The sequence below is a fragment of the Salvelinus alpinus genome, chromosome 3 (assembly GCF_045679555.1).
Source record: "Salvelinus alpinus chromosome 3, SLU_Salpinus.1, whole genome shotgun sequence".
In the NCBI taxonomy this organism is placed as follows: Eukaryota; Metazoa; Chordata; class Actinopteri; order Salmoniformes; family Salmonidae; genus Salvelinus; species Salvelinus alpinus.
Genome location: NC_092088.1, coordinates 29,997,506 through 30,019,234, shown reverse-complemented (window position 1 = coordinate 30,019,234; position 21,729 = coordinate 29,997,506). Strand labels below are relative to the sequence as shown.

The 21,729-nt window shown below is 43.5% G+C and overlaps 1 protein-coding gene across 1 annotated transcript in view; it reads left to right on the top strand.

The window, feature by feature from the left end:
- LOC139570538 (alpha-tectorin-like) overlaps window positions 1-21,729 on the top strand; it is a 56,006-nt gene that overhangs the window by 14,487 nt on the left and 19,790 nt on the right. Inside the window, exons 3-14 of the mRNA XM_071392484.1 lie at window positions 8,218-8,339; window positions 9,356-9,634; window positions 9,806-9,901; window positions 10,454-10,607; window positions 10,853-11,253; window positions 12,396-12,975; window positions 13,094-13,677; window positions 15,430-16,000; window positions 18,558-19,159; window positions 19,586-19,743; window positions 19,969-20,369; window positions 20,903-21,099. Of these exons, the coding sequence (XP_071248585.1) occupies window positions 8,218-8,339; window positions 9,356-9,634; window positions 9,806-9,901; window positions 10,454-10,607; window positions 10,853-11,253; window positions 12,396-12,975; window positions 13,094-13,677; window positions 15,430-16,000; window positions 18,558-19,159; window positions 19,586-19,743; window positions 19,969-20,369; window positions 20,903-21,099 (4,145 nt within the window). The remainder of the gene's footprint in view (window positions 1-8,217; window positions 8,340-9,355; window positions 9,635-9,805; window positions 9,902-10,453; window positions 10,608-10,852; window positions 11,254-12,395; window positions 12,976-13,093; window positions 13,678-15,429; window positions 16,001-18,557; window positions 19,160-19,585; window positions 19,744-19,968; window positions 20,370-20,902; window positions 21,100-21,729) is intronic.

Genomic DNA, 21,729 nt, shown 5'->3' with positions numbered 1-21,729 from the left:
CGTGGTAAGTGTCCATATTCAATTTAATAACTGGACACTAAGAATACAAAAATAACAACGTGAATGATACAAAACGAAAACGAAACAGTCCCGTATGGTGAAAACACAGACACAGGAAAACAACCACCCACAAAACACAAAGGAAAACAGGCTACCTAAATATGGCTCCCAATCAGAGACAACGACTGACACCTGCCTCTGATTGGGAACCATACTAGGCCAAACACATAGAAATATAACCATAGAACAAAACATAGAAAAACAACATAGAATGCCCACCCCAACTCACGCCCTGACCAAACTAAAATAAAGACATAACAAAGGAACTAAGGTCAGAACGTGACAGTTACCTTACAGCCTTATACTTAAATGGAATAAATAAATAAATGTTCCTCATCAATCTACACACAAAACCCCATAATGACAAAGCTATTTTTTTTATAATAACAGAAATACCTTATTTACATAAGTATTCAGATCCTTTTCTATGAGACTCGAAATTGAGCTCAACTGCATCCTGTTTCCATTGATCATCCTTGAGATGTTTCTACAACATGATTGGGGTCCACCTGTGGCAAATTCAATTTATTGGACATGATTTGGAAAAGCACATACCTGTCTATATAAGGTCCCACAGTCGACAGTGCATGTCAGAGCAAAAACCAAACCATTAGGTCAAAGGAATTGTCCTTAGAGCTCTGAGACAGGATTGTGTCAAGGCACACATCTGGGGAAGGGTACAAAAAGATTTATGCAGCGTTGAAGGTCCCCAAGAACACAGTGGCCTCCATAATTCTCCAAGTTTGCTGTCATGTGCCTCAGTAAAAGGCACATGACAGCCCACCTGGAGTTTGCCAAAAGGCACCTAAAGGACTCCCAGACCATGAGAAACAAGATTCTCTGGGGTGAAGGTTCACCTTCCAACAGGACAACAACTCTGAATACACAGCCAAGACAACACAGGAGTTGTCTCTGAATGTCCTTGAGTGGCTCAGCCAGAGACGGGACTTGAACCTGATCGAACATCTCTGGAGAAACCTGAAAATAGCTGTGCAGCAACGCCCCCAATCCGATCTGACAGAGCTTGAGAGGATCTGCAAAGAAGAATGGGAGAAACTCCCCAAATACAGATGTGCCAAGCTTGTAGCAACATACCCAAGAAGACTTGATGCTGTAATGGCTGCCAAAGGTGCACCTCCTCCAACCTCTCCATGTGAATGTCTGTGTCCCCGTTTGTTTAGGATGAAGGAAAAATACAGATTTCAATGTCCACGTGACAATTGAAAATGAAGTATATCTTATTTTATGGGTCGTTCTTGAATTGCGTTGGCATTTGCATCACTCGCCTTTGCAACCATGAAAAACACTTTAAAATGACCAGTTACACATCATACATGCTGTTGTGTATATTGAACTGTTTATCAATGATAAAACATGATGCAAGTTCTTTACACTAAGAATATCTCATTTTATTTTGTCTGGTAGGAAGACATATTTGGAAGAATTACTCAAGTATGGTCAAATCACTCAGAAGTCAGGTTCTTACACTTTGTAAATGTCTGTCCAAGCGGGCTGTCCTGTTAGAAGGTGAACATTCACCCTAGTCTGAGATCCAGAGCGTTCTGGAGCAGGATTTCATCAAGGACCTCTGTACTTTGCCACGATCCTGACTAATTTCCCAGTCCCTGCCGTTGAAAAACATCCCCACAGCATGATGCTGCCACCACTATGCTTCACTGTGGGGATGGTATTCCCGGGGTGATGAGAGGTTTGCGCCAGACATAGCGTTTTACTTGATGGCTAAAAAGCTCAATTTTAGTCTAATCTGACCAGAGTACCATCTTCCATATGTTTGGGGAGTCTCCAACATTCCTTTTGGCGAACACCAAACGTGTTTGCTTATTTTTTTTCTTTAAGCAATGGCATTTTTCTGGCCACACTTCCGTAAAGCCCAGGTCTGTAGAGTGTACGGCTTAATGTGGTCCTATGGACAGATACTCCAATCTCCACTGTGGAGCTTTGCAGCACCTTCAGGGTTATCTTTGGTCTCTTTGTTGCCTCTCTGATTAATGCCCTCCTTGCCTGGTCTGTGAGTTTTGGTGGGCGGCCCTCTCTTGGCAGGTTTATTGTGGTGCCATATTCAAAGTTTCAGATATTTCTTTATAACCCAACCCTGATCTGTACTTCTCCACAACTTTGTCCCTGACCTGTTTGGAGAGCTCCTTGGTCTTCATGGGGTCTTGCTTGGTGGTGCCCCTTGCTTTGTGGGGTTGCAGACTCTGGGGCCTTTCAGAACAGGTGTAGATATACTGAGATCATGTGACAGATCATGTGACACTTATATTGCACACAGGTGGACTTAATTCGTTAAATAATGTGACTCTTGAAGGTAATTGGTTGCCCCAGATCTTATTTAGGGGCTTCATAGCAAAGGGGGTGAATACATATGCACGCATCACTTTTCCATTTAAAAATTGTATTTTTTTTTTAAACAATGAATACTTCTGCAAGGCACTGTAGGGGTGGTATACAGAAGAAATCCCTATTTGGTAAAATAACAAGTTCATATTATGGCAAGAATAGCACAAATAAGCAAAGAGCAAGGACAGTCCATCACTTTAAGACATGAAGGTCAGTCAATGCGGAAAATTTCAAGGACTTTGAAAGTTTCTTAATGTGCAGTGGCAAAAACCATCAACGCTATGATGAAACCGGCTCTCATGAGGACTGCCACAGGAAAGGAAGACCCAGAGTTACCTCTGCTGCAGAGGATACGTTCATTAGAGTTACCAGCCTCAGGAATTGCATCCCAAATAAATGCTTCACAGAGTTCAAGTAACAGACACATCTCAACATCAACTATTCAGAAGATACTGCGTGAATCAGGCCTTCATGGCCTAATTGTTGCAAAGAAACCACAACTAAAGGATATCAATAATAAGAAGAGACTTGCTTGGGCCAAGAAACACGAGCAATGGACATTAGACCGTTGGAAATCTGTTGTTTGGTCTGATGAGTCCAATTTTGAGATGTTTGGTTCCAACCGCTGTGTCTTTGTGAGACGCGGAGTAGGTGAACGGATGATCTCCGTGTGGTTCCCACCATGAAGCATGGAGGAAGAGGTGTGATGGTTTGGGCATGCTTTGCTGGTGACACTGTTGGGGATTTATTTTGAATTGAAGGCACAGCATTCTGCAGCGATACGCCATCCTGTCTGGATTGTGCTTAGTGGGACTATCATTTGTTTTTCAACAGTACAATGACCCAACACATCTCCAGGCTGTGTAGGGTCTGTTTGACAAAGAAGGAGAGTGATGGAGTGCTGTATCAGATGACCTGGCCTCCACAATCACCCGACCTCAATCCAATTGAGATGGTTTGGGATGAGATGTACAGCAGAGTGAAGGAAAAGCAGCCAACAAGTGCTCAGCATATGTGGGAACTCCTTTAAGATTGTTGGAAAAGCGTTCCAGGTGAAGCTGGTTGAGAGAATACCAAGAGTGTGCAAAGCTGTCATCAAGGCAAAAGGTGGCTACTTTGAAGAATCTAAAATATTTGTTCATTTGTTTAATACTTTATTGGTTACTATAATATAGAACGGATTTTCATCCAATTTATCTCCCAGTGATTGCACGTTGGCCAATAGAACAGATGGTAGAGGAGTTTTACCCACTTGCCGACGAATTCTCACAAGGCACCCTGATCTCCGCCCCCTGTATTTCCATCTTTTCTTCATGTGAATTACAGAGATTTGGGCCTGGTCTTGGGGAAGCAATATATCCTTTGCGTTGGACTCATTAAAGAAAAAATCTTTGTCCAGATCGAGGTGAGTAATCTCTGTTCTGATATCCAGAAGCTCTTTTCGGTCATAAGAGACGGTAGCAGCAACATTATGTACAAAATAAGTTACAAACAATGCGAAAAAACAAACAAAACAGCGAAGTTGGTTGGGAGCCTGTAAAACGGCAGCCATTCCCTCCAGGTTGATTATTCAAATACAGCACCCGATCTGCCAGTCACATTCTGTTAAATGTCCCCAAACACATCCCCGGGTCATTCTTCTTTTCAGTTCATGTCAGACGAGGGATGTTGTGGTGACCGTATTACCGCCACTCCGGCGTTCACGAGTCACGAAGGCAGTCAAATTTCATATGACCATTTAGTCACTTGCCAACTGACATTATTGCAAATGTAATCGAAAATCTAATCAAACACTTCATGAGAGCCCATTATGCAATTGCGCAAGAAAACAGTGTGATGGCCTCTATTAAAAAGAGGAGGATTCCCATTCCCAGCTTTCTATAGGCTAGGCCTACTATATTTATTTCTCAACTTTCCTAATACTAAGCACATTGCTTATCTTTACAACAGAAGTATAGCCTACCTGGCTGTCATGAAAATTAACCACGGGAAAAGCGTCCTCCATTTGCTATTTAAATGCATAGGTGACATGTATTTTCTTCCCCTGCCCCTGTTTCGAGACAGGTGCATGATAATGATCCATTCTAAATCAAAACAAATGTCACATATATATTATTTGGTATATGTAAAGACAATATTAAATCAAGAATAGTCTGATGTCTGGTGACAATATTAGCCTATCACTTGTGAATTATATATTATCACTTGTGAATGATGCCCAGCGTAAGGCAAGAAACAATTTTCCCCAACTTTTTTGAATCATAGTCGCACACCTCATGTAGCCTAGCCCATAGGCCTATATGTTTTGATAAGATTTGTTTCACAACTAAAGTGGCCAAATAACCTTAATCCCCTTTATAAGGGCCTGACTGGAATACATAAGCAGCGCGTGAGTTTCAAGTTTGGGGAATATTCGCACATATAGCCTACTGCCGTGTAATAGCCTAATAGTTTAAAATGTTGATAAACTAAACGTTCTGATCTGTTCCATCAGCCACATTGCGGAAAAAAAAGTGTTTGTATTAGTTTGGGCTCTATCGCATCCCAGAACTGTCCCAGACTATGTTTGGAATATTTGTTTCCTCGCACAGAATAGAATAGGTTAACTTTTGTACTATGGGGGATAGTAGATTGACATAGGCTAGTGCTTTTGTTGTTCGTTAGGCCTACACATCTTGTTGGCTGACAAAAAGTAAATGTGGACAGTTCTTCCAATATCTTCAATATGCACTTCGGAATTGGATAAGGACGTGTGCAGTTGCGTCCCCGATGTGTCTTGGGGTGGTTAATTTCTTTACTATCAAATAAGGAGAGACAAACTTATCACACAAGTCAGAGTTATACTTAAACTAAATCTTTATTCACTTATTAATAAGGGAGCAGGTCAATACAGCACACACATACAAAGTGAATCGATTGAGTGCTCTGCGATAATGTGGGCTGGTCGACAAATCACCCTCAGATGATTCGTTGAGAGCCCTGAGACAAAGAATACAATACCTTTTTATAGCAAACTACATCCTCCTGAATGTTCATGACAAACAATAGATGTATGGAATGGGTCACCAGGTTAATAAAGACCGTTCTCATTGTGTAGAAACCAGGGTCTGGCTCCGAGCCATCTCTCCCTGGTACCTTCCAGTCAAACCGGAGTAATCTCCCTTACATGAATGGAATGTGGCCTAAGGCATCGTAAATCTACTGTCAGTATTAAGCCCCCAGAGGCCCATTCTCAGTAGAAAACACACAGATGAGTGTTCTAAGAACCCCCATTTCTGTTGCATTAAACAAATCATTTGATGCAATAACAGTATTTATAACATGATCCTGTAATTTCTCACAGTCTGTCTTCACTTGTAGCCTGTAAGAAAGACCCGATCACGTGATGGAGAGCCATGTGAGTGAGAGGTGCTTCGGATCACATAGCACTCAGGGAGAAGGGCACAACGCAGCACTCCGGGCCAAGGGCACAATGGCCACTGGCCGAAAAAGGCATGGATTGTTTTATGGTGCATTATGGCCACACAAAGGGGATGCCGCCAGGAAATTGGAGGCATTAGCAAGTGCTTGTCAAATTGTGAATGAAAGACTAATGCAGTTTGTACAGTCTACGCAAAAAAAACAAAGCAGAGCTCATTCCTTTCAACCGACTATTTTCAAATCATCATTAGAGTTGCATCATGCAGCCTTATAATGTATTTAAAAAATCTAAACATTGGCTTCCCGAGTGGTGCAGCGGTCTAAGGCACTGCATTGCAGTGTTGCAGCATCATTGCAGCCTGGGGTTCGATCCCAAGCTGTGTGAGTCCCGTAAGGTGGCTCACAATTGGCCCAGGGTCATCCAGGATAGGGGAGGGTTTGGCTAGGGGGGCTTTACTTGGCTCATTGTGCTCTAGCAACTCCTTGTGGCGGGCCAGGCGCCTGCATGCTGACTTCGGGTGAAGCGAGTGGGTGTTAAGAAGCATGGTTTGGCGAGTCATGTTTTGGAGGACGCATGATTCGACCTTCGCCTCTCCCGAGCCCGTTGGGGAGTTGCAGATTGTAATTGGATATCACGAAATTGGGGAGAAAAAGGTGGTAAAAAAATCTAAACATATAGCCCAACATTTGTAGTACAACTAAAGTTACATGAATAACTCTAAATTAAGCATATAGGAGTACCTACTTCTTTGTTAACCGCTCAGCACAGAATAGCCGCATGTGAGCACTCCCTCAAATTTGATTCAGCTTTGTTAAATTGTATTCTTCATACTATAAAATTATCTAAAATAATGCCATGGAATTCTAAGCAAATCTTGTCTGCTAAATGAACTAGTCTAGCCCACAGCCATTTGGCATAGCCAGATCAGGACCTAACATAAGGACAACGCGGAGTATGCTATTCTGTTCTTCTGAAATAGTCTACAATTTCTTCATGTTTCTTTAGACCTGTCTAAAGGTTTAGGCTATATTACATGGATTTATTCAACTTTTTAAAATTGAGATGTTCCAAAGGTATGCATCAGTGGCTTGTAGACCGTGTGGAAGCCAGTAGATGCTAAATATGTTTATGTTAATTAAACTTCTTAGGGATCGGTGTCCTGTGCACGGGACGGTTGAGCTAAAGTAGGCTAATGCGATTAGCATGAAGTTATAAGTAACAAGAACATTTCCCAAGACATAGAAATATCTGATATTGTCAGAAAACTTAAATTCTTGTTAATCTAACTGCACTGTCCAATTTACAGTAGCTATTACAGTGAAAGAAGACCATGCTATTGTTTGAGAAGAGTGCACAATTTTGAACATGAAAAGTTATTAATAAACAAATTAGGCATATTTGGACAGTATTGACACAAAATTTGGAACAGAAATGCAATGGTTCATTGGATCAGTCTAAAACGTTGCACATACACTGCTGCCATCTAGTGGCCAAAATCTAAATTGAACCTATGCTGGAATAATACATTATTGCCTCTCGGTTGCATTTCAAAGATGGTACAAAAAAATACAAAAGAACGGTTGGTTTTTTCTTTGTATTATCTTTTACCAGATCTATTGTGTTGTTATTCTCCTACATTTCCACACACTTCAAAGTGTTTCCTTTAAAATAGTACCACTAATATGCATATCCTTGCTTCAGGGCCTGTGCTACAGGCAGTTAGATTTGGGTATGTCATTTTAGTCGAAAATGGGGGAAAAAGGGGCGGATCCTTAGGTTTTAAATGTCCCCTGACAATGAAGAGGTAATTTGCTAAATCACCTGCAATGCTTTTGTTCACTTATTAACCTTCATTACCCACCAGGAAAATGAATTCTGCAAACATTTGACTTACTGGTAATAGGTGGGCCTTCAGGTAATTTGCTGTACAGTATGTGATTAGCTAGAAATATGAGGATGATGATATCAGGCTAAATATATGTCCTCTTTGTTGTGTGCATTGATTGTTGCCAACCAGTGAAGCCATTTCTGTTGATTGGCATATGCATTTAAAAAGTGAAAGAACCAGACTTCTGAGTGATTTAATCACACTTGAATACTTCCTCCAAATATTTCTTATATTCCTACCAGATATAATACAATTAGATATGCTTTGTGAAATCAAATGTAAAATGTTTTTTTTATTACTTTTAATAGTACTAAAAAAAGAATAGTTATCTTGGCTTATTGTTGATCCACTTTGATGGACAGGTTATACTTTGCTGACCTGATCACTGGTTGGTGATCGAATAACTCACTTGAAATAATTGCCAGTGTGGTCAAATATTGCTGGATAATTACTTTTTTATGATAATGGCGCATTTTGTTCGTCTCAGGACCACTCTATCCATTTGGGGCTGGAGACACCATGAGTTCCAGATCAGATGATGGAAGTTCCCCTCTTATACCCCTGAGCCGGCCATTTGTCTATTTTGGAAACACGTACCACCAGATATATGTGGGTAGAAATGTATATTTATTTATCTGTTGCATGAAACCTGTTGTGTATTTTGAATATCTTAGTAGGCAAAACTGTATGCAATGCATTATGACTTCTTTTGCTGGTCAGGTTGAATATTGGTTGTCAAAAATCAAGATGCCATTGTTTACCTGGATGTAATCTGGTTCTATGATGTCTGTTCAACCAGTAAACCACTTTACAATCAGAATATGCTGTTAAGATGTTGCATGCCCCAAAAAAGTATGCTGGGATGCCTCCTGGAGTTGTTCAAGATGATACAACTTGATGTTAGATGGTTCCTCACCTTGAAAGTAGTCTATGTGCCAGGAGAAACTGTAATCCATGTTTTTTGTTGTTGCTGCTACTAACTTCAGCTCACTATAGCCATAACAAGTTGACCATTTTTGGTGATAGGGGCATGTGAAATCAACTCAAATATGAATATTTTGTTTAATGTTACTCAAAGGTGATTTGGCCTTTGGGTAACAATTGAGTACCTTACTGTGCGTGTTTTCAATTAATAGCTTTTTAGCCAAGATAAATAATTTTGATAGGATTGTCTGGAAGTGGTCTGAGTGGGGAGGGGAAAACTAGCTCTTATAGGCAGAGAGGTTTTGAACTCTCCTTCGTATTGGTCTATTAACTAATTTACCACCTGGTGATGTCACCAGGCAGACCAAAACTCCATTCCATCAAAACACGTTGAAATTTCAAGCGGTCTTTTGAAACAGCTCTCACACTAAGGACATTAACCGAATTTTCACAATTTCACAGTATTATTCCAACCTCAGAGTTTGGAAATTATATACAAAACACAGTTTTGTGTTTATATACAAAACACAGTTTCTCCTGATCCATAGACTACTTTCAGGGTGAGGAACCATCTAACATCAAGTTGTAAAAGCCTGAACTACTCCTTTAAGCAATTCAAAACCTGTTCTGATATACAGTACAAATAAACAAAATAATTGTGTAATCATTTGCCATTTTTCAATGAACTCATTTGATTTAAGGTTAACCACAATGGACACCTGACGTTCAACCAAGCATGGTCCAGCTTCACACCATACAGTTTTCCTGCACATTCCACAATAGATCTCATAGCTCCATTTTGGACCGATTTGGACAACCGATTCAATGGTAACATCTTTTACCAGCACTACATCAGCGGTAGTGTTCTTCAACAGGCCACACAAGATATCAATCAGTACTTCCCAAACCTGGTCTTCTCTGCTAATTTGGTCTTCATTGCTACGTGGGATAGGGTGGCCTACTACCCCAATTCAGGAACAGTAAGACTTTTCTTGTGGTTCCATATCTATCAAAAGTAATGCGTATTGTAAAGGCAATCGATACAACACCTGTAAAGCAATGATATGAAATAGAAATGACATAATTGCAAAATGTTTACATTATACAGTAGGCTATGTATTAAAATCTTTCTCTCATTTCCTTAATGTAAGGAAACCACCTTCCAAGTGGTTCTGATTGCTGGTGTCTCATCCTCTTTTGTCCTGATGAACTATGGGCAGATTGCACCATCACAACGCAGCATTCAGGTCAGAAGAATGAATGCATAATTGTGACTGTCTATCCCAAAGGGGGCTTATGTACAAAAGTTTAGATTCAGATCTTGTATATAATTCATTGTGATTGGAGGAAACATAGGAAAGTTATTCTACTTTAAAAAGTTGGTAAACTTGTTATCCCACTTAGGAGACAAGTAGGAGAAAATACCCTTGAAAGATTTTGAGTGCTGGAGAGAACTTCTTTGTTTACGATCATTCAGCATCGTTCACACCCTCTTAAGCCATAGATCCACCCATCTCTTTAAGAATTCACATGTCGGCATGGTCAACCTCTCCATTGTCTCAGGCAATCATGGCTAGCCAGAAAGGATCCTGTCTTTCTCCCTATTTTGCTCAGTGCTTTCTCCTTGGCAAAACTCAATATTTTCTGATCCCATACAAGTTTGTAATTAAGGCACATGAAAGTTCACGTTCAAGAAGGCATTTCTGCAACAACAACAAAAATATATATTGTCTGGTGATGTAAATTTAGTTTTCATCATTCAATTTGTTAAATACATTTGTGTCTATTTTTTTTACTAGGCTGGCTATGACACAATCAACTCCACCCACCACTTCTCGATCCCTGGATCATTTCAAAGCAATTTTACAGCGTTCAGCTCCACCAGTAACGTCAATGTTGCAGGTCGCTGGGCCTTTCACACAGACCATGGATCAAGAGGCTGTACTTTCAATGGTGAGAACAACACTATAAATACAAAACATAGGAGCCCCATTATTTTGATTTGTGTTAAGAATTACTGTTCTTTTCCTAAATAGACAAACTATTTTCATTTTTTTTTTTTTTAAGTGATGGTTGCGCATCATGTTACTGAGAGACTCTGCCTAGGTTTAAATTTAAATTAATTACATCTTGTCCAGGCTTCTGTTCTTACCCCATAACATTGGCTGCATGAAACATCTTCTATCACTCTCTTTCAGGTTCTCCTGTCCAGTTGGGTGACTCCTTCTGGAGTGACAACAGCTGCAGACAGAGGTGCACCTGCACCAGTACAGGCATTCAGTGCCAGAGCCAACCCTGCTCCTTTTCCCAAATCTGTCAACCCGACGCCTTCCAGTTCTCCTGCCAAACGATTGAACGCAGCACCTGCACCGTTTCCGGCGACCCCCACTACTACACCTTTGACGGAAGAATGTTCCACTTCCAGGGCACCTGCACTTATGTCCTGTCAGAGGAGTGTGGTCATGGACTGCCCTACTACCGTGTAGAGGGAAAGAACGAGAACCGCGGTAGCACCCAGGTGTCCTGGACCCGTCTGGTGAGGGTATCTGTTTACGACGTGGAGATAGAGCTGGTCAAAGGTCACCAAGCCGAAGCAAAGGTCAGTGCTGGTACACATGTAAGAGTTTCTTTGTCGCTCAAGCAAGATTGATGTTTATTACTGTTGATTTCACATTGCATTGCACATAGTTCACAAACATGTTAACTTGCACTTCACTGAATTGTCTCTTCATAATGCTGTAGGAAGTATTATTTTTACTTTTATGATATACACTACATTATCAAAAGTATGTGGACACCTGCTCATTGAACATCTCATTCCAAAATCATGGGCATTAATATGGAGTTGGTCCCCCCTTTGCTGCTATAACAGCCTCACCTCTTCTTGGAATAATTTTCACTAGATATTGGAACATTGCTACAAGGACTTGCTTCCATTCAACCAGAAGAACATTATTCAGGTCGGGCACTGATGCTGGGCGATTAGGCCTGGCTCACAGTCAGCGTTCCAATACATCCCAAAGGTGTTTGTTGGGGTTGAGGTCAGGGCTCTGTGCAGGCCAGTCAAGTTCTTCCAAACCAATCTCGACAAACCATTTCTGTATGGAACTCGCTTTGTGCATGGGGGCATTGTTATGCTGAAACAGGAAAGGGCCTTCCCCAAACTGTTGCCACAAAGTTGGAAGCACAGAATCGTCTAGAATGTCATTGTATGCTGTAGTGTTAAGATTTATATTCACTGAAACTAAGGGGCCTAGCCCGAACCATGAAAAACAGCCCCAGACCATTATTCCTCCTCCACCAAACTTTACAGTTGGCACTATGTATTCGGGCAAGTAGCGTTCTCCTGGCATCCACCAAACCCAGATTTGTCCGTTAGACTGCCAGATGGTGAAGCGTAATTCATCACTACAGAGAACGTGTTTCTGCTGCTCCAGAGTCCAATTGCGGCAAGCTTCACACCCCTCCATATCTTAGGCTTGTGTGTGAGGCTGGAAACCCATTTCATGAAGCTCCTGACGAACAGTTGTTGTGCTAACATTGCTTCCAGAGGAGATGGAGATTGCATGGCTTTGTGCGCAATTTTATACACCTGTCAGCAACAGGTTTGGCTGAAATAGCCGAATCCACTAATTTGAAGGAGTGTCCTCATACTATTGTATATATAGTGTAGTGTTCTAATTATGTCCTTCTCTCTCATACCCCTCAATGTTATGATTTCTACTCATTCTGCGCATCCAGGTCAACGGAAGCTTTGCCTCCACCCCGTTCTCCCTCCGTAATGGCACCATCCAGGTCTACCAGTCTGGTTTCTCCCTGGCAGTCAGCACCGATTTTGGCCTGCTGGTGATGTATGACGCCAACCACTATGTGAGAATCAGTGTACCTTTCAACTACTTCAACGCCACCTGCGGTCTGTGCGGAACCTTCAACAACCACCGCGAGGATGACTTCCGCTCTCGCACGGGACAGATCCTGACCTCCGACGTTGACTTTGCCAACAGCTGGCAGGCGTCTGGGGACGACGACCCGGCCTGTGAGAGGGTCCAGTGTGCTGGGTTGGACTGTGCCGTCTGCACCACCTCCCAGAGGAGCCTTTATGGCAACACAGCTCACTGCGGTATCCTCCAGGACCCGTCTGGACCATTTGCACCATGCCACGACCAGCTGCCCCCCCACACCTATGAGGAGAGCTGCGTCTATGATCTGTGCGTGGGGGGAGGGTACCAGCCCATTCTGTGCCAGTCCCTTAACGTGTATGCCACCCAGTGCCAACAGCATGGCATACAGCCGGGATTATGGAGGAGGCAAGGCTTCTGTGGTATGTACTGTATGTGCCAATCAATCTTGTAACTATGGTCTCTGTTCCAACGAATTGCATCATAAAAATTCAACTGACATATGTTTTCACCATTTCTCTTTCCATTGTATTCCATCAGAAATCTCCTGCCCAGCCAACAGTCACTTTGAGTCCCAGGGCACAAGCTGTCCTGCCACCTGCAGCAACCTCAATGCCTCCCATGGCTGCCCCCTCCCCTCCCAGGAGAGCTGTATCTGTAACCTTGGTTACGTCCTGAGCGCTGGGGTGTGCGTACCCCTCGCCGAGTGTGGCTGCACCTTCGAAAACCGCTATTATAGCTCGGGAGCGACCGTCGTACTGGACCAGGACTGCGGCAGGCGTTGCATCTGCAGCCGTGGCTCCATGGCCTGTTATTCCCATGGGTGTGGAGAACTTGAGGCCTGCAGCGTGGAGGATGGGGAGAGGGGCTGCAGACCAACCAGCTACGCCACCTGCTGGGTGGAAGGACCCAGGTCCTACCGCACTTTTGACGGAGTGACCTTCCAGTACCCCGGGGCTTGTGGGCTGATCCTGGCCAGGGTCATGGGGTGGTCCCCCCACACTCACTTTGTGGTGTCGGCAGAGAAAGTACCCAGAGGCCAGCAGGGTTTCACCCAGGTGCTGAAATTTGAAGCGGTGGGGACACAGGTGTCAATTGAGATGGGAGGTGGGAGCAGAGTGCAGGTCAGTGCCATTCCTCAGTAATACAATGTAACTACAGATAACTTGCCAACCACAATGTGTATTGAATGTGTCATGAGTCATGACATTGCTCAAATGTATCAGATATATCAGATTTTGCTTTTGTCTTCCGGATGTATGATTTAATTAAAAAAATATATAAACTCAGCAAAAAAAGAAACATCCCTTTTTCAGGACCCTGTCTTTCAAAGATAATTTGTAAAAATCCAAATAACTTCACAGATCTTCATTGTAAAGGGTTAAACACTGTTTCCCATGCTTGTTCAATGAACCATAAACAATTAATGAACATGCACCTGTGGAACGGTTGTTAACACTAACAGCTTACAGACGGTAGGCAATTATGGTCACAGTTATGAAAACTTAGAACACTAAAGAGGTCTTTCTATTGACTCTGAAAAACACCAAAAGAAAGATGCCGAGGGTCCCTGCTCATCTGCATGAACGTGCCTTAGGCATGCTGCAAGGAGGCATAAGGACAGCAGATGTGGCCAGGGCAATAAATTACAATGTCCGTACTGTGAGACGCCTAAGACAGCGCTACAGGGAGCCAGGACGGACAGCTGATCGTCCTTGCAGTGGCAGACCACGTGTAACAACACCTGCACAGGATAGGTACATCTGAACATCACACCTGCAGAATAGGTACAGGATGGCAACAACAACTGCCCGAGTTACACCAGGAATGCACAATCCCTTCATCAGTGCTCAGACTTTCTGCAATAGGATGAGAGAGGCTGGACTGAGGGCTTGTAGGCCTGTTGTAAGGCAGGTCCTCACCAGACATCACCTGAAACAACGTCGCCTATGGGCACAAACCCACCGTCGCCGGACCAGACAGGACTGGCAAAAAGTGCTCTTCAATGACGAGTTGCGATTTTGTCTCACCAGGGGTGATGGTCTGATTCGCGTTTATCGACGAAGGAACGAGCGTTTCACCGAGGCCTGTACTCTGGAGCGGGATCGATTTGTGCGTTACAGGGAAGACATCCTCCCTCATGTGGTACCCTTCCTGCAGGAACATCCTGACATGACCCCCAGCATGACAATGCCACCAGCCATACTCCTCGTTCTGTGCGTGATTTCCTGAAAGGTAGGAATGTCAGTGTTCTGCCATGGCCAGCGAAGAGCCCGGATCTCAATCCCATTGAGCACGTCTGGGACCTGTTGGATTAGAGTGTGAGGGCTATGGCCTTTCCACCCAGAAATGTCTGGGAACTTGCAGGTGCCTTGGTGGAAGAGTGGGATAGCATCTCACAGCAAGAACTGGCAAATCTGGTGCAGTCCATAAGGAGGAGATGCACTGCAGTACTGCAGCTGGTGGCCACACCAGATACTGACTGTTACTTTTGATGTTGACCCCCCCTTTGTTCAGGGACACATTATTCCATGTATGTTAGTCACATGGCTGTGGAACTTGTTCAGTTTGTCTCAGTTGTTGAATCTTGTTATGTTCATACAAATATTTACATATGTTAAGTTTGCTGAAAATAAATGCAGTTGACAGTGAGCGGACGTTTCTTTTTTTGCTGAGTTTATATATACAATTATATTTTAAATACTTTACTGGGAGAGAGATTTAATCTAGAAGTTTTTAACACCTCTCCTTCATGTACTCAATTCCTTTAAAGGGATAGTTCACCCAAATTACAAATCCCTTTAACTCTCCAGTTTTTTGTCAAATCTCAAATCCCACATTTCCTAACGAATTGATCCCCTTGAATCCCACCATAGGTGAACGGTCAGCTGATTCGATTGCCCTTTAGCACCGAGTCCGGCCACATCCAGGTCTTCCACAGCAGTGTCAACAGCATCGTCCTCCACACCTCCTTTGATGTCACCGTCCAAATTGACTGGCCTCACTTGGTCCGGGTCACCACACCAGGCACCTACAACAGCTCCCTCAGTGGTCTGTGTGGCAACTACAACGGCCACAGGCACGACGACTTTCAAACCCCGAACGGTGTTCTGGTCAACAACTCGCAACTCTTTGGAGACAGTTGGCGGAATGGGTCCCTCTCGGCGCATTGTGTGGAAACAGAAAATAGGGTGCTGCCACCTATTGGACAGAACACCACTGTTTACTATTCTGACCAGTCATGTGGCCTAATGGCTTTGCCTGGTGGGCCGTTCTCTTTGTGCCAGAGCAGGGTGGGCCCACGGGATCGGGTGGAAGAGTGTGTGGAGGATTTGACTGAAGCAGGCGGGGCCCCAGGGGTCCTGTGTGAGGCTCTTCGTGGTTACGCCCTAATGTGCCAACAGAGTGGCATCACAGTGGGAAACTGGAGAGATGTCACTGATTGTGGTGAGCACCAGTAGCATTATTGCATACGCTGCACGTCAGCTGAACCGCTACATTAAAATGCACATGTATCACAAGCTGGTTCATGTATACTTATTATGCCCTTCAACGCCAGTATAGTATAAGAAGTATAGTGTGGTATAATTAAGTATAGAATACTAGCATTGACGGGCATAATACATATAGTCTGAATCTCAAAACGAGCACTTCGATCACACAATCACTCGATATGAGCGTTCATGACTCAATCAGGTCAATCTTACTGCGCCCTTCGGAAGCCTATTTATCGAGTGGGCATCCTATTGCGACACAGCGCCCTTGGAAGCAACTTGTTCCCATGCATCTTAGCATGTTAACTAGCAACAACAGTTATTACTACGTCACCCGAAAAATAGTCTGAATAAATCAAGATAAATCAAGAAATCTGTAATTCATTTTGAAGTTTGATTTGGAGGAGGTCTCAGTCGCGCAATTTTAAATCTAGCTAAGGAGTTTCATGTTTCTGAAGCTTGTCTATTATTAACGTGTTAGCTAAGCTTGAGCCAGTCACTTCATATGAAACGTAAGAGAAACTAACCAACCAGCTAGTGCAACACTAAATCAGGGGTTAAAGTTCTCTGTCACTGTGACGGATTTCTGTCATATGGATTCTGGAGAGGTCGTTTTTTGAGATCAGTGTAGATCGCAATAAAAAATCTCAGGGGGATTGGGTTTGGAGATGTAAAGGGTTGCGTCAATCGAATCTGGTATCAGGATAAAATGTGATTCAGAGTCACCGAATATACTTTAAGTATTTTTATTTAACACAAGCGATAAATGGTGAATGCAATTTTCGTATATACGGGTTCACTGTATCACCACGCAGGGTAAAGCAGAGAACTGACTGAAATAGTACAGACATCTTCTTTTATACTGTGACAGAGGTAGTTCCAACTTTAGAGTTGGCCTGTCACAGTAGTGGCTTAGCGTGGTTTAAACTTGCTAGCCTATCGGTGGTGCCCAGGCTGGTCCCAGCCTCACAGCACACAGGATCCAGATATCCGGAAGTGTTTGTTGTGAAGATTGAGCTGAGTTGTCGATGGCTACACATTCCTCACTTCCTGTTTTCTTGTTATTCAGCATTTTTCCATCTTGTCTCAACCTTGTGGTTAGCACAGTCGACACCCTAGATTAGCAACAGCTTTACTGCATTCCCGCTATGTTTGTGCAACACTATAATAGCTGGGTTAGCAACACACTATGTTTTTTGATTAACATGTCCTATTCCTATAAGGCATATATTTTTGTTAAGAAGAGAACAAAACCATCCTTCACAGAGATGACAGCCTAATACAGAAGCATGTCTGTTCTACGAAATATTTGCGCTGAACTGACATGCATGATTGTTGCTTACACTCCTATGTTCAGAAGAAGGGAATAATCCATAACGATAGTCTATAATGCGCTCAATTCAATCAGCAGTGTACTGTAGCTCTTGGCAAAGTAATTCAAAGCCTAAAGTTTATTACTCAGGATGCAACTTTCCAGTGCCATGTAATGTTGTTAGACAACCCCATAGTAGGTTAGTTTACCTATTTACCTAGTCAGCTTGTTATTGTGTGTTATGTGAGATATATTCCTCTCGAGGTGCATTCAATTGGGAGAGCCATAGGGAGGGAAACGTGTATTCTGACAAGCAGTCAATGCACAACAATTCTTAATGCAATCACGGGAAAATGCTTTTGGAAGCAGTTTTCCATTGCTACCACATTATTTTCTCTACACCTTCAATTGCGCGAGTTGGCCTCAGATAATCAATCTGAGATCGACTTAAGTTTCTGTCATAGAATTTTTTTGTTTGTTGCTTTAACCCCTGCGTTAAATACAATGCTCATTCCATAAGCAAACTAGCTAGTTACCTAGCAACTGTATTAACATTATTTTATCACAATGAACGGGTTTTAATGAATTAGCAAACAGCTTGCTCTGCCCTTTATCAGTGCAATGCCCAACATCCTTAGCTAGCGCTAGTTCAAATTCCATCCCTGTGTTTGTCAGTGAATCTAGCTAGCAGCAGGCAGGCTACAACAAGCTAAAACCAGCTGATGAAATCACTGGTAACCGTTATACAGTACTTGCACTTATTTTGTGCAGGAGTAGAGAGATGTCATTTTTACAAGTTTCTCACTGTCTATCGGAGTATCTGTGTCTGCCTCAAGTCTCCAGTGCCCGTGTTTCATAGCAAGCGAGTCATGCCCCAAGACAGGTTGTGAAAGACGGTGCTCGCAAATGGTTTTCGAACTTTAGAATATTTATAAGTGGCAGTTGGGGCGTCGAGTGTGCATCGTCTCAATGCAAATTTTGGCCAAAACAGTTGCAGACTTGAGTGATCACTATAGTACACAACGGCAAGTGGCCAATCGATAAAGGGCTTAGGGGCCAAGTGTTCGGTTTGAGATTCAGCTATGATACATGTGTGCAATCATGATATGGTTCAGCTTTATAGCCTATTAATGGTATTATGTTAGTGTTGTGTCTGAAAGGGTTCTTCAATGAAATCCACGTTTTTTTCCCCCCTCAGAACAAACCTGTCCCCCCAACAGCCACTACGAGCTGTGTGGCACTTCCTGTCCCGCCTCCTGCCCTAGCCTCTCCTTCCCCTTCCTCTGTGTCGCTGCGTGCCAGGAAGGGTGCCAGTGCAACGATGGCTACCTACTCAGCGCCAATCAATGCGTTCCGCCAGTGGCCTGCGGATGCCACCACCAGGGACACTACCTCCAAGGCGGTGAGCGCTTCTGGGAAGGTGAGGAGTGCCAGAGCCTGTGCACCTGTAACGGCACCACTGGAGCAGTCCGCTGCTCCCCATATGCCTGCACCCCCCAGGAGTCCTGCCGTGTGGTGGAGGGTGAATACGGATGCCACTCCAACCCCCATGGCACCTGCTCCGCCTCTGGAGACCCCCACTACCTCACATTTGATGGGGGGGCATTCGATTTCCAGGGCACCTGCCGCTACGTCCTAGCAACCCTGTGTGGTAACACCACGAGAGGGCTGCAGCCTTTTTTGGTGGAGGCCAGGAATGAGCCATGGAACGGGTTGACAGTTTCCATCACAGCCGAGGTGTTTGTCAATGTGTGGGGCCACTGGGTGCACATTTCCAGGGAGAGGCATGGAGTGGTACAGGTAAGGTAAAAAACCTGAGCTTTGATAAAGACTATGTCAAATGACATTTTTCAGTTTGTGGTACTCTTCTTTTCTTTTTTTTTTCGAAACGCATCAGCTTTTTCAAAAGATAGTACTATGAACTGAAACATGTCAAAGTTGTGTTATCTTCTTTTTTTGAAAGAGTACCATGTATTTTTACCCAGACTAGCAGAACAGCAGAAATACTTGAACAAAGGCATGATGAAGTTAATAGAAGGTATTCACTTCAGGTGTTATCATGGCCATGGGGAATACAAACGTTATCTACCACATCTCTGTTGATTACATTCATCATCTATTTGACAAATACCAGAGGTGATGATGAACAACATTGAGAAATACTATTGCTGTTTTTCGACATTGTAAACAATGTCGAAAGACAGATTACTTTAATTGTCTTTTCAGATTGATGGCGTGACCAGCAACCTGCCTATCCTTTTGCATGGTGGACGGGTGTCCATCTACACGAGTGGACTCCGCACGTTTGTCAACTCCGATTTCGGCCTGAGTGTCAGTTACGACGGCTCGAGTGTGGTGTCTATCTCTGTCCCCTCCAACTACAGGTGTGTGTTAGGTACACATTGGTGGTAGTGGTGGCGAATGTAAAACCATTATGATCTCTGCAATCAGTGCACACATAATTTGTCTAATAAATGGATTGATGTTTAAAATTCTTAAGTCAGGGTAAAGTACGTAATAAAACCTAACAAATGAAATGTTTGTTTTTAACCGCTTTAAACAGTTCTTTCTTATATCTGTGATTCACTGTATCACTATTATCATTATAGCGGAATGACGTGCGGCCTGTGCGGAAACTTTAATGGCAATCGCAACGACGACTTCCTCACCCCCTCCGGAATGCTGGCGTCCACTCCCTCCCAGTTTGGGAATTCTTGGAAGGTGGAGGGCAACTACACCTGCAGCGATGGCTGTGGAGCCTCCTGTCCACAATGCCACAACCCGAGTCCCGCCCGCGCCCGGTGTGAGGTCATCAGGGACGTTGAGGGACCCCTGAGCTTCTGCCACGGCCAGGTGGACCCCGAGCCCTACTTCCGCGACTGCGTGTTTGACGTGTGTCTGTCGGGGAACAGAGAGCAGGATGTTCTTTGCAGGGCTGTCCAGACTTATGTGAGCGCCTGTCAGTCAACCAACGTCAGGATCTACCCCTGGAGACAGAACACCACCTGCAGTGAGTGACAAATTGTCTTCACTTTAGATTGGTAGATAGGACCTAACATATTCTGTGGTGTAACCTTTGTGGTAATGCGGTAGGACCCAAGACCTCATACAGTACTGTATATACGTCATTCTGTATTTTATGTAGAGTGAAAAGCCTCATACAGTTTCATGATTTAGTTTTTTTCTGAAGCATGTACTTCATGCACAATTGCAAGTTGGATTGTATTCTAAAAGACAGCCCCGTGAGTTTAAATAACAAAGTCTCAAGTTGTGAAGCTTTCACATCAACAATTTTGTAGAATGTCTGGTATTTATCTAATGTACATTGGGGACAATAAAATATCACACCTATTTTAATGTATCACATAAGTTCCAACACTTAAAAGAAATTGCTGATGGTGCAGTTAACCATGCATTGTAACAATTGTTTTGTCAACATCACGCAGTGTGGAATCTTTTCAGTGATTGCAACTGTATGACTAAATGCTTTACGTAGTCTCCAGGTGATTTTCTCATTCTCTCTCTCTCTCTCTGCATGTGCAGATATTGAGTGCCCAGCAAATAGCCACTATGAGCTCTGTGGAACAGACTGTGGAAACACCTGTGTCAGCAGCATCGATGCCAGCTGCGAGCAGAGCTGCTCCGAGGGATGCTTCTGTGACAACGGTTACCTCAGGAGCGGGAGGCACTGTGTCCCCGCAGAGAGCTGTGGCTGCCAGTACGATGGCTTCTACTACGATGTGAGTTACTCATCTCGTAGTTTATGCCAGTGGAATAGGTGTCGCTCTGTGTTGTATGTAGAGTAAGGATCCAGGGTGACACCGCGAAGACTTTCTTGATGGATCTGAGTTTTTCCTGCCTGCATATTGAGGTACAGAAATATAAAACCACATTCTTTCAGTTCATTGTGTCTCAATTACATCTGCACATTCTCCCATTAGAGCAGAAGTCAAGATCAAGTAAATAATTGTGCACATTCAATGCATGCGTGGCACCACAAGTTACATACACCACATATACTGAGTGTATAAAACATTAGAAACACCGTACTAATATTGATTTGCACCCCCTTTTGGCCTCGGAACAGCCTCAATTCGTCAAGGCATGGCCCTCTACAAGGTGTCGAAAACGTTCCACAGGGATGCTGGCTCATGTTGACTCCAATGTGTCCCACAGTTGTGTCAAGGTGGCTGGATGTCCTTTGGGCGGTGGACCATTCTTTATACACACGGGAAACTGTTGAGTGTGGAACAACCGAGCAGCATTGCAGTTCTTAACACACTCAAACCGGTGCGCCTGGCACCTACAGTACCACCATACCGCGTTCAAAGACACTTAAATCTTTTGTCTTGCCCATTCACCCTCTGAAT